Below are 20513 nucleotides of genomic sequence, written 5' to 3' on the forward strand. Positions count from 1 at the left end.
TTGAATTGTGAAGTATTGGTGAGATATAAAGTTGCAATTATGAAATTAAACAATCATATCGTGAGATATAAATTGCAAGTGTGAAGTATGTCAAATAATGTTGCAATTGTGAGATGAAGTTGCAATTATGAAAAATAAAGTTGCAATATAGAATCTCTCTGTGAGATTGAAGTTGCAATTGTGAAATATTAAGTCACAATTATGAGAATTAAAGTCACAATAGAAATAAAATCAAGTTGCACTGGTGAGGTAAAACCATTTAAAGAGATATATAAATAAATAAGATAAGATAAAATCTGATTTTATATCTTACAGCTATGACAAAACCAGGCAATTATGAGATATAAAATCGCATTTGGAATTTTAAATTGCAATCGTGAAATATTAAGTCAAAATTATTAAATAATGATGCAGTTGAAATATAAATTTGCCGTTGTAAAATTGGGAGAGATCAAGTCTCAATTGATATAAAATCACATTGTGAGATATAAAATTGTAGTCATGAAATATTGTCACAATTATGATAAATAAATAAAGGAGCAATTGTGAAATAAAAAATATCACATTGTGTGAGAATTAAAGTCTCAGGAATGAAAACGAAACAAAGTCTCAATTGTAGAAGCCATAATCTTCTGGTCAGTGATTCGACATATGGTGCAACAGCATTTCAGGTGACCTTTTGGTCCTTTCCCTGTCCTGTTCTTCTCTCGTCCCCAATCACTTCCTGTCTCTCTTTTATTATTCTGTTGAATAAATCCCCAAAATATAATGTGCATTTTCTTACTTTAACACAATTTTTCAAAACCGCTTATTTTCGTTGTTTCCATATAAAGCCCATTACTGAGTACCTGGCAAAACATTACAGTTTAGTCTATGCAGCAGAATTGTGCTTAAACGGTCACCCCATGGCAGTGACATGCTGGATGCACAACAATCACATAAGAAGCGCTTTGTACTTTAGAAAAAAGAGCGGAAAAGTCAGCCCGCTAAGAGCGAAGATGGCAGAACATCATGAGCTGTTTATTACTGTACGTTCTTCCAAACATTCGGCCTCCAAGGGAAGATTTTAGGACACTGCATGAAATGCGTGTTGTGCTCAACTCGAAAAACATGGCTAAATAAAGGCAGGATACAAAAGCGAAAAGAATAAAGCACTTCACGCTTCCCTTGTGAAATGGTGTGTGCACAGGTCAAGCCATTGATGAGATCAAGCAGAAAAATACAGCGCGCCTCTAGGGCCAAATGAGAGCCGCCCAGGTCCAGAGCTGCAGGCTGTAAGAGAAGAAGGGTTCTGCCAGTGTTCTAGTGAGTCATAAGCAGTGTTTTGTGGAGAGAGACAGACCATATAAAAGCTTCAATTCAAGATAAACCTGAAATGGGGAGTTTTGATAACATTCACTGATGTGCGTGAGCTTAAATCTGGAATTGCGCTAATCCCTGTCTCACTCTTGCCATCTCTCTCTGTGGTTTGGTGGTAATGAGAGATTGACTGCGTGTGTCCTGGGGTGGCTGTCTGTATACAGAGACATCTGGAGCAAATTAATGAGAACTTGCCAAATTACATACACGAATATGCATGAAACCCAGACTGAAGAACACAAAAGCACACTTTTCAATGTCACATTAGCACTGTTATGCCTATTTGGATTCATGAGTGTGCTGAACATATTTTAAAGATGTTTAAGTTTTAAAAGAGTACATGTGTTTAAAAGTGTTTTTTTTCTAGAGCCCGACCGATAAAGGATTTTGAAGGCCGATACCGATACAAACATTTCTTGGTTTTAAAATCCAATATTCCGATATGTCGGCCGATTTTGTTTTTTTCTTCAGAAACGTGCAACAAAACATTATCAGATTTCCCTAACATTAGTTATTTGTAGTTATTTGTGAGTTTTAACTAAAATAATGTGATAATGCATTTTAATAAGAAACTTTTATTTTATTGTCACAACAGAACAGACTGATGATAGTGGCATTAGCTAGCTTTGTGGTTAGTTAGTCTATGATGAGCCGTCATACTGCAAATTGTAAAACATAAATTTTTTATATAACAGGCCAAGGAGAAATGATACGTCTCATTGCTATAAATGTCACGCGCAATTAAAGAAATACTTCAGTCACATCGTCAAAAGTTAAAAGGACAGTCATTCAACTACACTGTAACAACGTAACGTAACTATTAGCTAATTCCGCTTCACTCTCGGCTTATTTAACAGCAGCAAAACTGGACATGATAGTCACAAATTTTGTCATGCTTATTTGAGTTAAGATGGGGATGTTCTTTTAATTGTTATTCAAGCAGTGTATGTCTCGTGATCAACTCAACGAGTGTTGCCAACAGGGATGGTGTAGAGTGCCCTCTGGTGGACAAACTATACAACTCCAACACTTTGATCGGGCATTATAACTACCGATACCGATAGTTTGGAAAATGCCTAATATCAGCCTGCCGATATATCGGTCTGGCTCTAGTTTCTTCAACTACTGGCTCTTGTGGACATACAGGCCTTGTCCACATTGATATGTTTCCGCTTAGTTTCTAATCTTTTTCTCTTCGTTTTGGCCTTCCGTCCACACAGAGAAGGCATTTTTGTCATTTATTCATCTTCGAAACACAAATAAAGAATGAAATCTGAGGGATTTCTGTCCCTCCATTGAAATCTATACAACTACCCACTTGATGCTTCAAAGGTTCACATTGAGAACGTAACACTAATCTATATGAATCAAACGGTTTAGTCCAAATTTTCTGAAGAGACACGATCATTTTATTTGATAAACAGATTGAATTAGTGCATGTATTCACATATAGACATCATATAGAACTTGCTTGACACGTTTTTTGTGAGAGCTCAAACTTGCTTCGTAACACATGAGATTGAACCTCATTGGTTCTCCAATGTCAAGCCAACATGCTTGAGCTCTTTACAATAGATGATGTGTGATTTGATATGTGAATAAAAGCCTGAACTCAATCTGTTCACCATATACTATAGTGACCGTGTCTCTTCAGAAAATTTGGACTAAACCACTCAATTCATGTATTAGTTTTACAATCTCTTTATGTGCTTTTTGAAGTGTCTTATTGGTAATTATAGCTGTCAATTGAGGGACAGAAATTGCTCAGATTTCTTTAAAAAGATTTCATCATCTTCATTTGTGCTGCGAAGACGAATGAAAGTCTTACGGGTTTGGATGGAATGACATTAGGGTGAGTAAATGATGACAGAATGTGTATTTTTTACGTTTAAATGACAAAAACTTAAATCTGTTTGTTTAAATAAACATCAGCCATAAAACTGCATGGTTGAAGAAACCTTTGCTGTGTGTTTTTGACCAACAAATACATTTTGCTTGCATTTGATCACACCTATGAGCTAACATCTTGCTGTATGTGCGCATGCAGTATGTGTGTAAGAGGCTATTCTGGAGAAGTGTTGGAATAAAACACTCACACCTCACTACTACCGCAGGATTAACATTGTAGAGAGTTGTCTTGAGTGAGACAGACTAATCAAGCGTGAACTAGCACTGCGCGTTAACACTTCTGAGAACCAAGAAAGCCAAATACATGCATAGTCTCGCCCTATAAAAGAACAGAAAGCATTACCCTTTCATAAGCAACCATCCCTGAGTGAGAGCAAGCATGAGCACTCAAGTGAACAACTCACAGAGACACTCACTGCTAATGCAGGACACCCACACATCATGTTAATACACAGCACACAAAGGCAATGATGATAAAGGACTGTTTATATCATTGTTTATATCTATATCGCACTGGGGACTATCTGGGGATTACGTGTGATTTAGAAATTACCCCTCCACTTCTGAATTTTGTGTGGTATATTCACACGGGATAAGCGATTTTACTCAAATTTACTGACTTACCTCCCGGATGTGATGTCAATAAGATGTCAATAATAACCAATAAACATATAAATAGAAAGAAAGAATGTAAAAAAAAAAAAAAACGTAAAGTCGAAAGTTGATCGCCAGTTGTTACTTTGTCTATTTTCGCCCTTCCAAAAGTGCTTTTGACCATTGTGCATCTCAGAACAAAACACAATGAACCCTGAATAATGAGTAATCTTGAACAAATCGGTTGAGTGATTGATTCAATGACTCACTCATAAAGACAGTGACCTACTGGCATAATGGTTTAACCTGCAGAAAGAGTGGAAAATCCCCACTACTAATGACAATTCAAGGACCTGAAATGAATGTTGGATAAAGAAAAATAAAAATGTTTTGGCCAACATTAATTGTAATTATTAAATTGTATCTAACCCCAACATATGAAACAAATGTGACATCTTGTCCCAAATGAATAAGAAATCAACTTGCCTTAGGAACACAGTTCAACCAATTATATAATCAATCATACAGATGGCCCTTGTAAAAAATATTTGCAAATAAGATGATTTATGAATCTGGGGGTCTCCTCTAATAGGTCAAAAATCCCTGCAACTTATCTCTTTACCCTCTCGCAAGCACCATCTGTTATTATGTTTCTCTCTAGCTGCATGTCTCTCTTTCAGTGCTCCTGTGTGTCTCAGCTTTTTAAACAAACATTGTCTCTCTCTCACATCAATAATGTAACTAAATGTATCTCTGTGTTTAAACTCTGACAGGCCCTTCTGTCACTTTCCTGTTTAATAATAAACACAAAAAGAGGGGGACAGAGAGACAGAGTGAAGGGGACAGTGTGTGTGTGCAACATAGGAATGAGAATGATATGCCAGTGGAGTGCATTACTCTAGCACTTACTAACTTGGTTTGGCCCACACAGCAGTTTTTGCTTCCATCAGTGTGCAAACAGCCCCATCTCTCTGCATCACAATGGACCCACTGAGTGCAGCCCGGCACTTCATACATGTCCACGCTCAGGGTTGCGGGCTACTTGAGAATCTATTTAGGAGTTCGGGTCATACACTTTTAATTACAGTTAGGGAACTCGGAACAAGTCAAATGGGGGAAAACCCTGGATGGAACCATTTTAAACTTAAACAGATTAGTAAATAACAGACTAAAACTGAGAGCAGGGTTAATCTTGTTGAAGCCACAGCTCTGTGCGTCTTTTTGTGAAAAACGTGGAAATATCGCTATCCCTTTGAATTGCACATGTGAATCTCCTTAAATAAATATAATTATTTGGTTAAAATCAAATGAAAACATATCTTTCATTGTGTGTAAAAAGTTGCACTTCTCTGAATATAATTAGAAGAAATCTAATTGTAATCTAAATGTAATTAGTTACTGTACTTAAGTATGTTGTAGTAGTCCTACTTAAATATCAAACTGCCAAAGTCATATGTTTTCGAATGGTTCAATTGATTCAAAGTTTCGAAAAACTTCATTTCTGCCATCACTTTCATCTACAGGGCATTGAATGTTCTATGTTTTGTGCGTTTTCCCCTTACTCATCCACTATCTTGCTATTGTTGGGGTGGCGCAGTGGATAAGACCAGCCCGTTCTCATCCTTTAACGTCATATAGAACACTATATGCTAAAACGGCGCTATACTACGCACATGGCACCCTTTATCGTTAATATAACACGCGAACCCAAGACGTCAGAAATCCTTTAGCGTGATTATGACACGCAGTTCCTACCCCAAACCTAAACTTAGCCCTCTCACCGCGTGTTATATTAACGTTAACGGGTGCCATGTGCGTAGTATAGCACCGCTTTTGCATATAGCGTTCTATATGACGTTAAAGGATGAGAATGCGTTGATAAGACACATGCCTTTGGTGTGAGAGACATGGGTTCGAATCCACTGCGAGACACCAGTCTGTCCCTAAACACAGACTGATCTCATGAAATAGCGTGTGTATGACACGCCAATTCGTATTTCCATTTTTGGCGTGCTATCAACACGCATAATCGCTTTTCAGCGTGTTTATGAACGCTGTTGACTTAACGTTATTACTGTATATATGACCTACCCCAACCCCGTCCCTAAACCTAACCGTCACTGGGGTTAATGGCATTTATGAGTACCATCCCCATCCTAGGGGAAAAAAATATCGCTCCCCAGATGTAGATCTACATTTTGCTTCGTTTCGCTCGGACATTTGACGGCGTATATGCGGAATCACTCAGACGTTAATGGCGTAGACATACACGCGTGAATAAACGCGGATAGCTCAAAATGCGTAGAAATAACACGCCACTTGAGTCGAAAGTGGTGTGTATGTTTACGCAAAAGTCATGATGTCATGTTGCAAAACAAGACACTTAACCCCCTAGATGCTCCAGAGGCGTGCAACCTCTGACATATATAGCATTAGCAGGTAGTTGTTGAATCGCAAGTGTTTAATATGTGAGGTGATGAGGTCGAATCCATCCACTATGATATGTTTATGAAGGATATTGATTTACTTGTGTCCTGTTTAAGCACTTGAGCTTAACTGAGACAAGTGTCTGTAGACCAATTGTTCCCAACCTTTTTCAACTCGTTTCCCACATAACCAAACATGTAAGTTTCCATGGCCCACTGCAAGAATTTGAACTGACTTTATGAATGGATTTTTAAGTTAGTTCAGTAAGTTCACCCAAAAATGAAGGGCTGTCAGAGGTCACTCTTCCACCAGAACTAGACTTGCGCACGGCCATTACGACCGGAAGCCAGTGATTATAGTTTATAAAGCTATAAATATGGATATTTTTCATACAAAAATAAATCTCTTTAGATCGTGTCTACACTTTGTTCAAATGAAGGATTATCAAGCTTGCATAATTCAGCACCAAACAAAAACTGTAGTTTTTTGAATGGTGAGTGGATTGGCTCACTTAATCACCTCTGATTGGCCATTGCGTTCAAGAAATCAACAGAGATGTCTGTGATTGGTTGCACTGCTCAACACTGCAAAAGCACGTTGTAAGTAGAAACTTTTGACGTTCTCCAGAGTATGTTGGGTTGGAGGAAAGAAAGCTGCACTATTTCTGTATTTTCTTCGTTTAGCTTTATTTTTAGTCTTTTTGATGTCAGGCATTAATGAAGATTTATCCTTACTTGTTGTCAATGAAGAAACATACGCATTTGCCCTGTCAGCAACCCTGTTGATAACCATTTATCCATGTTTAAATCTGTTTTACCCTATAGACTACAATTGGTCAGAAAAAATTGTGTCCTGTCCATGTGAATTTCAGTAACAGCCTTGACCCAGAATCATGCCTCTGTTTATTCCACGGCACGCTAACAGATGGAGAGACCATCTGTAAATGATGATTTGAAGTTTCCGGAGACAGTTTTAGATCCTTTTAGCACAGTAGACCTGTTAATGATATAAATAAAGCCTTAAATTACCTTTAGAAGCCTTTACCTTTACTTTACCTTTACCTTTGTGTTGGACTTCAATTGCGACACGTTTATAACCGGTTATTTCCCAGTTAAAGAATCACATTCACTCCCCACATTAACTTACAAATACTGATGTTTACACAGTATTTCAAGGTAAATTTCCGTATAATGATCCACAGTATGTATGATTTAATTTGACAGATGTTGAAATACAGTTCATACACATTGTATGTGCCTTACTTGCACGTATAAAGGCAAATATAATATAAATCATCATGTGTATAATGAGGTCAAATGGTGTGTGTAGGTTCTTGAAATGTGTTTCAAAGAAAAAACTATATTACACTGCAAGACCATTAGAATTTATTGTTTGGAATTGAGGATTAATAGTGCATTTATATGTCTGTCTGCATGTCTTTTGTAAGAAAGTACTTGACAAAAATGTGTGTAGGCATTCTGTTTGCATGTGCTTCTTAAAGCAGCTTCAAAGCCCAGATTTACAGTGGACATCAAATGGTGAGTGAAAAAAAGTCAGAACAGTTTGTTGTATAAAAATCAAATGGTAAAATGTATTCATGAAGTCCATTTGGCCAACGATTAAACAATACATAACATGCCTAAGTAGGAAAAAACACAGCAAGCTTACCATTTTACATGGAATTAACAGGTCAAATGTTTTAGTAGAAGCCATATTTCCAGAGAAAGATGATTTTTAATACTGGTCTTTAACATCAACAATATAGATACAGTATAGTACCATTCCTCAACCATATGTTTTTAATGTTTTTAATGGAAGGTTTTCTGCTTAATATTTTTAACCATGTATAACCATGATACATTTTTTGCTAAATCTTACTGGCCCAAAACTTTTAAACAGTATATGAAGCATTTTTTCCTCCCTCTTAAAGGTTTATTTTGCTTTTCTAACTATGCACGATTATATGGACAGTTACATTTCATTATTTTCATTTAGCATTGTTTCCCCCCCCCCCCCCTGCTGTCCCTGATTAAATATCTTTATGAACAACATCATGTCAATTGTAACGCTAAGTGGGATTCCTTGTGGCTGTCCTCTCATTTGACACTAATCGACTGACTAATTACCAAACTTAGTCAGTTAAAATAATGAAATTGTTCTGCAACATTCATTATATTAGTTTGAAAGGATGCATGAAATGCCTGAGAGCAATGTAATGAATGCTACTTATCTGCTAAGTGGTCAGCATTAATTTAGCATTAAAACTAAAGCATTAATTTCATCTGCTTTAGGAAAGATTGCATTCAGGAAAAATTACAAAAATATATATCTTTACAAAAAGCAGAAGAATCCAAAATAAATTGCATAATTATGATAATAGTGATTATTTTTTTAAGTCACCATGAAACTACAAAAATGTTTTTTTTTATATGGAATAATGCAGTATGTATTATAAAAATTGTATCCGTGCACATAATTTAAAAAAAAGAAAAAATGTGTATGTATGTACGCCGCCATAGGAGGTAAAAAAGACTATTGCAACTTTCACGCTGTTCAAGTACTAATGTTATATATTAAGGAATACATAAGACTTTAAAAGCACAACATTTTTAAACACACTGTTGTAAAGTGCCCTCTTTTCAAGTTCACTGTACTAAAGAAAAAAAAATACAGTAAATCTCTCCCAAATCCCTGTCCTGCACGCTCCAAGCCATTACTGTCTTCAGGAGGAAGAGAAGCGATGGATAAGAACCCAATAGAGAGAGAGAGAGAGAGAGACAGACAGGACGGAAATGATAGATTGGCAGAGAGATTTGTAGGGTCCCCATCTGTGAACATAATCTAAAAAAAATCTGTTTACGCACAAGCGGGAGAGAGAGAGGGAGATAGATGGAGGGCTGGATTTAGTGTAAGCCACAGAATAATATCAGTTTCGTGGTTTTAAGGGCAGAGGGAGGAGGGAGGCAGAATTAAAAACACTCTCATCCTCAGTACTGTATATGTGCCAGCTGTGTGTGTGTGTGTGTGTGTGAGGCTTAGACCTTCTGTGAATGTGTTTTATATGACTGCGCTTGTTTTGTGTTTGCTCAGTTTTGTTTGTTCAATTTAAGACCTTGGGTTCTTTACACGAGGGTTTGACCCATTTCACGTTACCCCAGAGGAGCTAGAGCTCAGCCGCCCCTCATCTGGAAAATATGTGGTATTAAATAAACATGGACTATTTCAGAAATAATTCATTTGTAAATGGTACAATTGATTCCAGATAAGAATTCACTCGCTTCTTTTATTCCTCTTTTCACTCTCTCTCTGTCAGTGATAAACAGTTCATTAGATGAATGTCAGGGCAAGCATGAGATTATGAGAAAGGACAGCTTAGATGCCCGATTCCTGTCATATCAACCTTTGCTGTATTAAGAATTTTGACGTAAGTTTTCCCTGTGGCTCATTTTTCATATAGGAAGTTGACAGATGCATTCCAGTGTAATACACATTTTAGCAGCCCATTCCTGGTGACGCATTCCTGGTCTTGAATTTTCCTGCTGGCACAAAGCTAAATCTGAGACCACTGTTAAAATGCTTCTATTATTTATTTAAAGGGCCCTTAATATGCTTTTTAATAGTATATTTTATTTTCTAATTTTGTTTTGGAGGTCTCCTAAAATAGGTTTCACCAACCCGATCTCACGGCAATTCGTTCAAATTTTACGAGGTGGCTAATACGCACTAATTCATATGACCTCACTTGTACAAATTAGTACGTTTTTTTGCTAGTAGGAATTACCCACCCCATAAACCTAACCATCACTTAGGGTTTAGAAAAATCGTACTAGTGAGGCCGTACGAATTAGCCACGTTTTAATCAATCATACGAATTGGTGGTGAGATAGCGTTGGTTTCACTGCACCCAAGGTTGAAAAACACATCACCTAATTTCTCTCTGAGTCAGAAAACAGTTCTTTTGAAGATTCAGTCTCTTAGTTTAAACCCATCCTTACCGTCATCCTACTCTGCTTTGATTGGTCAGATCGCCCATTCTGAGTCTGTTGTGACTGGACAACTGCTTACAGCACGTGTCGGAATCAAAACGCCTATTACCAAATCTGAATCTCAGCTCTGTAGGCTTCCTCAGCTCTTGATACACATTGATACGAACGATGGTGTCGGTTTTTCCTTTTCAATTCCAACACGAGTCCTCTTCCTTTGAAAGTGCATGCAAAGTTGATTTGCAGTGCTGAAAACAATCTCTTCTCGATGTCAAGCCTCAGCTACAATTACAATGTTTGAGGGCGGGTCAAATCGATTATTTATTTTAAGAGACAATAGCTTTATTTGCTATGCACTTTGATCTTTAAAACATTTTTTAATTGACAAACTGCTATTTTACACACTGCATGAAGGGGCGCTTAAAAAACAACTAATTTATCTATGTATGTTTTCAGTGTTAATCAGTTTTGGGCAATAAAAAGGAAAATGGACCCTTTTTACAGAAGGTAATGACTTGGTAAATCTAGCAAAAAACGTAATATTTATAACACTAATTTATATTTACATAAATTACATTAAAAAAACTACTCGGTTACTATCGTAACCTCAGTTCCCTGAAAGAGGGAACAAGTATTGCGTAGCTATACGCAGTGGGGAAACTCCTTTTCCTCGATTTACTGAATATTATAAACTGAATAGATGTCTATCAGCAAGTCCTCGCTCTTCCCACCTCGTGCTAGGATGACTTCGGTGGGGCCTGGTCGATCTCGACGCTGGGTCGAGGGCCTTGACACCGGGGGAGTGGGGAGCGTTTCGCGGGCCTTTATTGGCGATGGCTATCAGCAGTCGCAGGGCGGGACTGAGACGCCTGCTTCGCAGGCTTGGCTGGATAAATCAGGCAAAGGTGGCGGCTTGGGCTTGCTGGTCATGGAGCTCGAGCATTTCGGCAAGAAGTGTCACATAGCCTGGGATGCTTTCTGTGCCTTTGTATACCTTTCCGAAAATCCCTTTATTGCCAGACTGAAGAGACCGGAGCTGGAAACCTGGCCGTTGAGAAACCTATTTTTTGAGTTTGTTTTTTTTGATCTCGGTGAGGTTGAGACAAAGATGGTGCTCGAGCACGACCAAGCTCGTCATGTTCCTTCCGATGACCTGTGCTGTAGCCTTAGTAGCACGCAGCGCTAGGTCTGTAGCACTTCTCAGGTCTCGAAAGGCTAGCCTCGAACATGGACTGAAGGAGTTTGGCCTGGTAGACCTGCAACAAGGCCATCGTGTGCAGGGCCGATGCAGCCTGACCAGAGGCGGAATACACACGTCCAGCGAGAGCTGAGGTGTTTCTGCAGGCCAGGGTTTGTTGGGATCAACGGCCCTAGCTCACCAGCTAGCTGCAGTGCTCGGGCAAAGATGAGCAGCCACAGCCTCTTCGAAGGGCGGCAAAGACTCATAGCCCTTTTCCGCAGCGGCATCTATGGAGGAGAGCGTCGCGGAAACTGAAGATCCCACACATGTTGAGTAAGGAGCGCGTCAGGCGCTCAGTGTGCTGACTGTGCAGCTGCAAATGCGTTTTACATTAGGCTTCAGTAAATCGGAGTTTCAAAAGGAGCTACGCAATACGAAGTGACCGTTCGAAAGGGAACTAGTTAAAGTTGGATTCGATTCCTATTGGAATTCTTTCTTATTCTGACTGTTATGAGTGAGAATGCTCCTCGGACAAGAAAAAATATAGGACGGGGCTTGGTTTTGTTAATTGGAAATTGATTGGATCGTTGGATGATTGTGGTTTGCTATTACTTGTGATCTCATGTGAGTGACAGGTTGTCCCACCGGTGAACATGTCTTCAGAAAAGAGAAGAGATGTCGCTGCAAGAGGGTGGGAAATGTAAAAAAAGAATGATGTGCACGGATAAATCATTTTTGATAAATACTGCAATATTCCATTAAAACAATAATTGTCAATTTTGATTCTATGGAATCAAACTGTAATTTGCTGCTATTAGTAAAATCATCTAATAAACTATGTCACTGTCTGTTCATCTATTTCTCTTTCTCTCTCTCTGTACTTCCCTGTCCTTTCCTGCCACTCTCAGTTATGCTGCTGGACACGACGGAGTCCACCGCTGAGCTGGGCTGGACAACGTATCCTGACACTGGGGTAAGATTCATGCATTAGTTTAGAAACAGACGGATCACACTTATATATTCTGAGGTGATTGATTGTGTGTGTTTGTGTGTGTGTGTAGCACATTAATGCCCTCTTCCTTCATATGTTTTTATTGTTTCTGTGGGCCTATGAGTTTGTACTTCTTGTTTTAATCCCACCTTTCTGAAAACACAGGAGATGAAGCATATTTCAACTTCCTACCCTCAATTCCTTCATCCTCTTCTGTGTGTATTCGCTGTCAGCTCAACCGTGATATATTTGTGGCCCTGGGCAGCGCAGAGACTGTGACCTACTGAGAAGACCTGAACTCGGTCCTCTACTTCCTGTCCCAGCTTCTCTTGCCAGACCTCAGTTTCTGTCTCTCTCTCTCTCTTTCTGTCTGTCACTTGGTCTGCATACATATCTTTGTTAATCTATCCATCTGTGCTTTTCTGATCCCCCCCCCCCCTTCCTTTGCTCATCTTCTCATTCTCTCAAGCTGTCCACCCCATCTTTTTTCTCCATGTTCAAGCCCATTTTATTCTTTCGTTCCCTTTTTAGTTCCCTAAACGAATGTTTTCATTCCCCCAGCAGTCCTTTCATGTTAAGTTTTTTGATGCTGTGTTTCTCTCCGTCTCCTCTTAGTCACTTGTCTGTTTGATTTATTTTCTTCATCCTCTGTCTTGCTCTTTCTCAGCGTGGCAGTTGTTCGCCGCCTTTTTGTGAGTCAGTGAGGGTGTGTGTCTGTGATTTCTGTGTTGTGGATTTCTGGAAAGATTCGAGGTTTGTCTGGGATTTTCAGCTTAAACCACCTGAAGAAAGGGCAGGGTATTTCTCTGATATAATCTGTGTCATTTTACAAAAAAAAAATTTAGATTCCCATTTACATGCCTAACATTTAATTTATTTTATATTCATTGCTATTTACATATTTTACAGTACAGCAAAAATCTAAGTCCGTATTAAAATGTGTGTGTGTGTCTTTACAATATATATATATATATATATATATATATACACACACATACATACACTCACCTAAAGGATTATTTGGAACACCACACTAATATTGTGTTTGCTAATTGTAGTCCCTTTTTCCTATTTTGTTGTAGCCCATCCACTTCAAGATTGTGCGTGTTGTGGCTTCACAGATGCTTTGCTCCATACCTCGGTTGTAACGAGTGGTTATTTTAGTCAAAGTTGCTCTTCTATCAGCTTGAATCAGTCGGCCCATTATCCTTCAGATTGTGAAATACTTAGACCGGCCCGTCTGGCACCAACCATGCCACGCTCAAAATGGCTTAAATCACCTTTCTTTCCCATTCTGACATTCAGTTTGCCATGCAACTGAATGCCATGTGCGACTGCCATGTGATTGGTTGATTAGATAATTGCATTAATGAGAAACTGAACAGGTGTTCCCAATAATCCTTTAGGTGAGTGTGTATATTATATATATGTATACTGCCCTAAAGGCTAAGTGCAGTAACTACGCAAATAAAGAAACAGAGAAAAAGGCCTTTAAAGTTCTTATACCAGCCTGTCAAACATGTTATGGGTAGATTATGTGGAAATGCATCTCCGAAACGTGACATCATTTAACCCAGATATTTTTTCACAAGACAGAACACATGTCATAAAGCCCATTAAGTCTTAACTCATTTTTGACCAAATTTGTAGTTAATGCGCTTTTTTTTCTCATTTTTATCAATGTGGTGGTTGTGTGGTATTCTTGCTTCAGGCTCATTTTTATTCTCTAACATTGTTCCTCCTCTCAGTGGGATGAGGTGAGCGTGTTAGATGACAAGGGGAGACTCATGCGTACCTTTGAAGTCTGCAATGTCAATCAGAACCCCCGTCTCCAAGACAACTGGCTGGCCACACCCTTCCTGTACCGCCAGTCAGCTCCACGGGTCTTTGTGACACTGCGTTTCTCGGTTCGTGACTGTGCCAGTCTACACTCACCCTCCCCGACATGCAGGGAGACACTGACACTGTTCTACAAACAGGCTGACTCCCAGAGAGAGCTGGAGAGAACCTGGGCGGCTGAGGTGAGTGGCGAGGGATTATCTCACTTTCAAGGCCCGAACCTGCGATTATACTGAGATTAAAGAAGGATTGAGCAATTTGTACTAAGCTCAATGGTACATGGGTCAGTGACATAATACTCAATTCAAGAAGTTAATTCATGTTGAAAAATCACTGTTGTTCGTGTTGTTCACAACTGATAATTATTATTTTTTTAATTTGCTTTATTAATCCCCGTGGGGCAATTCGCTTGGTGCACATACATTCAAATACATTACAAAAAAAATAATAATAATACAAATTTATTGTCCAACCTGCACCATTGGGTGTTTCAAAAACCATAAAATATTTTTACAATTAAATTTTATGGCTTGGAGATATCTTGAGGTCATGTCTGTAGCACAACTTAAGTCTTACAGGATACAATCATAAAACTAACATGAGTGTGTTAGCCTGTTATCAAATGCTGGTTTGTTGGATCCCTTGTCCTACACCCACACACAGACATCATATGAAGTATTATGCCAGCATTCAGTCTTGTACCGCTCTGTTTTGTTTGACTGAACATTTGTTAGGATGGAGCCTGAGGATTTCTTTTAAAGAAAATAAGACCCTTGTGCTCTTTGAATGACTGTATATTGTATGAACTACACTTCCCCAGATGAATCACTCAGAAGAAAAGAAGAAAACTAAACTACATAATACCTCTGACATATCACTGCAGGCTTCCAATGATATTAATGTAAAACATGAAAGCTAGAATGCTATCTTTCATTGCTTAAGAAAAATCAAATACTGTTTTTTTTTTTAATTGTTCAATTTTGCAATGTGTGAATCAACATCTTTTGACTGTGTATACCTTTTGGAATTTCTAAGCAGGGTGGCTTCAAGAGATATATAACTTCGGTCATGTTTGTTAGAGGGAGTTTGTTAGGGGGACTCCTCGGGGAAGAAGATAGTGCTCAAAACACGAAATAAAAGTTGAAGTTATTCCTGTGGGAGTGTGGGATGTGGTCTATCGTTGTGTAAATCAAATACCTTTCTTCTAGTTTTGCTGGTCTTCGCAACATCTCAGTTACATAAAGGTCCTGTCATCTCTTCTTTTTTGCCTTCTCGTAGTTAATCTTTTAAATGTAGTGTAAAAATAGCTCCTTGAAAGAATAGTTCATACCAAAACTGAAGCTCTGTCATTATTTAGTCACCCTCGTGTTGCTTCAACTGCTATTTAGTCTGTGGAAGGCCAGAGTTTCCAGGTTTCAGGGCCACATCTGATGGCATTTTGTTTTGAAGATTTCACTAGATTGGACTGCAGACCACAGCAGCTGCGGGAAAGCAATGGATTGGCGCATGTGGCCAAGATTGCGATGTTGGCTTCCACCACTGTTAACAACTGCAATTATGCACAGCTTATGAAATTTAAATGACTTGAGAGTGATTAAATAATGATAGAATTTTAATTTTGGTGAACTATCCTTGTAAACATGACTGACATATTAATAATTAGTTTGATAGCTCTCTCTCTCTCTCTCTCCTACACCGTTCCAGCCTTCCAGTGGAGAGACGAGAGAGGGCTGGGTGAAGATCGACACCATCGCAGCTGACAAGAGTTTCAGCCGTGTGGAGCCAAGCCTGCCTCACCAGTACAAACCTGAAAACGCACGACGCATCAACGTCAAAACCCGCAGCTTTGCTCCTCTCACACGCAAAGGGTACGACAACCTTTTTGCCTTGCTCTCATCTTCCTAAAACCCTTGATGAATGATGGTCACTGTGTGCAGATGAAATGAGGATCCCTCTGAATGTGGTCACTCAGGATCAGGCAATTCTGCTGAGTAAATATCAGCCACAGTGTTAATATTTACCATGATATGGTTTGAATATGAATACAAACAACAGTTATTGGTCTGTCTTGTCTCAATGGATGTTTTGCTGGCTGTTAAACTTGTCTTCTATCTCTTTTCATCACCCTTTCTCTTTTTTCTCTCTTTTTTAGGTTTGTGTTAGCAATAGTAGACAGTGGAGCATGCGTGTCACTCATGGGTGTTTCCGTATTTTATCGTCGCTGTCCAGCAACCAGTCGTTTCCTGGCTTTCTACCCAGCCACGCCCTCAGGGGCGGAGCCGACGTCTCTTGTTCCGGTGACTGGGACTTGTGTACCCCATAGCCAATCACAGGGTGGGACGGCACCAAGAATGCACTGTAACACTGAAGGCGAATGGCTGGTGCCTGTTGGAGGATGTACGTGTGATGGGGGATATGAGCCCAATCATAATGGCTCAGCCTGTTTAGGTGAGTCAACTAAGTGTGTAGTCTAATGGTGGAGATTTTGATTCATCTCAGTGACTTGAATCTTTTTAATCCATTTTCTGAAAAGATTTGTTTAGATCTGTTTACTGATTCATTGTGATGGGAAATGAGCCCAGTCATAATGGCTTAATTGGCCTGTTAAGGCAAGTCAACAAAACATATAGTTGGATAGGTGGAGATTTTGATCCATCACATTGACTCAAATCTTTCCAATTTCTTCACCAAAAAAAAGATTTGTTCAATGATTTATTCAGTGATGGATTATAAACCCAATCATAATGGTTTAGGCTGTTTAGGTGAGTCAAACCATGTAGTCTAATAGTGTGGGTTTTAATCTCAGTAACTCAAATCAAAAATATTTGTCCACTGATTCAGTCAGTGATGGGATTTAAGCCCAATCATATTGTATGTTCAAATGAGCCAACAAAACATGTGGTCTAATGTTGGAGATCTCAAACTATTCACCAACATGTTTTGTTCTGATTCATTCTGTGACTGTTTCTGCAGGTTACAGCAGTAAGTCATGAAAAATCGTTCTTAATATTAATATTAATACTTAATATTTTCATTTACTGAACTGATTGGATAAAAAAATGTTTGCAACTGAAACATGGTCTTTATTAAAATGTGAATATCTAAAATACTACTAGAAGACTCTATATTATTAATTGTGTGTCTTCAATACTACTAAGACACTCTAGAAAGATTCTTTAAGTATTTTCTTTAAGCGCAGTTCCCCAACAAATTGCGAGTTTTCTAAAAAATAAAAAAGTGTGACCAGTGCAATGAATTGAACTGAAACATCCTTAGCCTTAGATCACTTGGAATCTGCTTTGGAGCTGATTTATTATTTACATTTTTTCCCCTTATGAATTTGTTTGATGCACCAGTCTATATGCCTATAGGTATGTCTAAAGGTGAAGTGGAACACACCTTAAATCAGTGAATGGAACTGAACAAAAACAATTTGTTCATTTAAAAAAAAAAAACGCTGATTCATTCATGAACGAAGCACTGCTAATGTAGTCAAATGGTTTCTATACACTACACTGACATGAATGAAAGTATTACCCAGCTGGATGTATGTTTAGATTTTCCTAGGAACTTCATACAGTGACCTGAAAAAATGTATTTGGACATGTAAGTCACAGTTTGTTTTTTTTAATGACTTTTAACTAATTGGTGTCAACTTTATTTTTAGTGGATGAAGTCAGTTAATCTCTGCATGGTTCACACTGGTCTCCTATCAGTATTTTCACAGGTATAGCTAATCATATTTACAATGAGTATGATCCACTAAGGTTTTACAACCAGAAAGTGTCCAAATACTTCTAACCACCACTTTCACTTTCACCTTATCATTTCATTGTGTGGGCATCATTGTTGTGTCAGTTATCTCTGAATCAGAACTCTGCGGGCTTCCCGTCATAGTAATTATGCACAAAATTTGATGGACAAAAAAATTACACACGGTGTATTCAGACAAGCGGGAAGGTGCCCATAGACATAGATCTAATTAAAAACACAAAAGACAAACGCTGCATTGCATGCAATGTGTTTTGTGGTTCCGAGTTACAAATTTGTCTCCACAAGTTAGGTAACAAGGGGGTGTCCTCATTTGGAAAAATATTCAAAAGTTAAATAAGGATTCTTTAAGTGTAAATATTAAGAAACTGAAAATTCAAATACCTGAATTAATCTGAAAATTCAATACTTGATTAAATAATAACTGATAATAAAGTGACAGTAAATTATTTTATATTGTTACAAATCTATTTCAAATAATAAAAAATCCTAATCTATTCTTTTAAGCATTTTATTCATCAAAGAATCCTGAAAAAAATGATCAAGGTTTTCACAAACATATTTAACATTGATAATAATGTTTCTTGAGCTTCAAATCAGCTCAGTGATCAAAAAGACTTGATTAATGATGCTGAAAATTCAGCTTTGCGTCACAGAAAAAAATTACATTTCAAACATATTAAAAAATAAAAAACAATTATTTTATATAGTAATAATATTTCACAATATTACTGTTTTTACTGTATTTTTTATCAAATAAATCCAGCCTAAAACAAATCTTACCAACCCCAAACTTTTGAAGAGTACTATAGATTTATATATGAATATGAACAAATGACTGTTGTTGGGATAAATTATTTTATTTTATTTTATTTTTTTAATGGATGTCCCTAGGCAGTTAGTCTGTAGTATTTATAATTAGCTTAACATTTAAACAATACGTTGTGTTGACCTGAAATCAATATGGCAGCGGCCAGTATTTGTGTCTATATCTGTATTTTTCTTGTAACTTTGTCTGCATAATTAGCATTTTCAGTATTGTCTGTTAATAATGTTGAAGACTAACTCATCTTTATGATCAACAAGTTCTTCCTTTCTGTCTATATGAGCAATTGAGGTCAGAGACGAAGAGAGAGATCCCGTAGAAGTGGAAGAAAGTGGAGTTGAAAGGCACTAGATTCGCTGAAAGGGGTTAATTTCTGAGGGCGATGCGAGTAAATCAGACAAGAAGTTTTGAGATATCTTGAAGACGAAAGTAGAGTGGTGGGGGGACAGAGAGAGAGGGGGATAAGAGAGGCTTGTGACACATTTAGGTCACTGTGATGTAATGGCCATTCAGCTGAACAAGTGACAGAAACCACAGGGAAGAGGAGGGGAAAGGACATGGTAGTGGACACAAGTTAAAGACTAGAGGACTGAGATAGCAGAAATTCCTGATGGATTTTCTTGAGTCAGTGCTGGTGTTCCAGGATCTATATTTCATTTAGATATCGATTTGAATTAATTGACTGATTTTGAATTTCTCACTTTTTGTCTCCTTTTTGTATTCCAAACAGGGCTTGGCAAGAATGTGAGTTATGATTTATGATCTGAATTTATGACCAGTGAGAGATGACAGTGACATGCACTGCGAAAAAATAATCAAATTAAAATAAATAAATTTAACTTGATTAGTATTTCTTGTCTTTTCACTAAAAAATAATCAACAAGATAAATTGCTTTAGAATAAAAATAACAATATTTTAATTTACTTAATTTTTTTCTTCTTAATATCTTAAGGGGGTACATGCACTTTTTCAAGTTGATTGTACTGAAATGTGTGTTGGCAGTGCCTGTACACAACCATCATATAATGATAAAAATCTATCCAGTGTTTATGTTTTAATCCCCTTGTATGTTTTCCCCTGCCTCAAATTGAGCCGATTGTTTTTTCTGACGTCATTAAAACGGTTGCCCCTCCCACGATTGTTGATTGACCGCAGTGTTTCAACACATCCCCGCCCTGAGTGAGCTGTCATTATTATCCGTCATTGTTGATGCGCTGGAGCAGAATGGCGTCTAAGCGATTGCGGTGTTCTGTTCTTGGGTGTAATAATGAACACAGCAGTCATTTTGATGTTCCTAAATCCGAAACGCTGAAGACAGAGTGGCTGAGTTTTGTTTTCAAAGGGAATATGCAATGCATTCTCATCCTAGGGCGTCATATAGTGACACATTTGAAATTTTGTCTGTAAATCCAACGCACATGGCACCCTTCAGCGTCAATATAACACGCACAGAGCTTTGTTCGGTAATGGCAGATTTAGTTCTGGGGTAAGTTTAGGGTTACACCACTAGGAGGCGCCTTCTGGCCCATACATATGTGCGTCTCATATTGACGCTAAAGGGTGCCATGTGCGTTGGATGTAGACGAAATGTAAAAGCATCAGTATATAATGCCTTGGGATGAGAACGGGCTGGA

The 20513-nt window shown here is 38.1% G+C and overlaps 1 protein-coding gene across 2 annotated transcripts in view; it reads left to right on the forward strand.

Annotated features, from left to right (window-relative positions):
* Nucleotides 1-20513, forward strand: part of ephb6 (eph receptor B6) — a 49860-nt gene that overhangs the window by 5471 nt on the left and 23876 nt on the right. For both annotated transcript variants that reach the window (XM_089117603.1, XM_039679688.2), the window contains 4 exons: nt 12360-12424; nt 14191-14463; nt 15986-16149; nt 16434-16729. In XM_089117603.1, the coding sequence (XP_088973729.1) occupies nt 12362-12424; nt 14191-14463; nt 15986-16149; nt 16434-16729 (796 nt within the window). In that variant the 5' untranslated portion in view covers nt 12360-12361. The remainder of the gene's footprint in view (nt 1-12359; nt 12425-14190; nt 14464-15985; nt 16150-16433; nt 16730-20513) is intronic.

This window comes from Pimephales promelas, chromosome 12, assembly GCF_988280905.1.
Source record: "Pimephales promelas chromosome 12, fPimPro1.hap1.1, whole genome shotgun sequence".
Taxonomy (NCBI): Eukaryota; Metazoa; Chordata; class Actinopteri; order Cypriniformes; family Leuciscidae; genus Pimephales; species Pimephales promelas.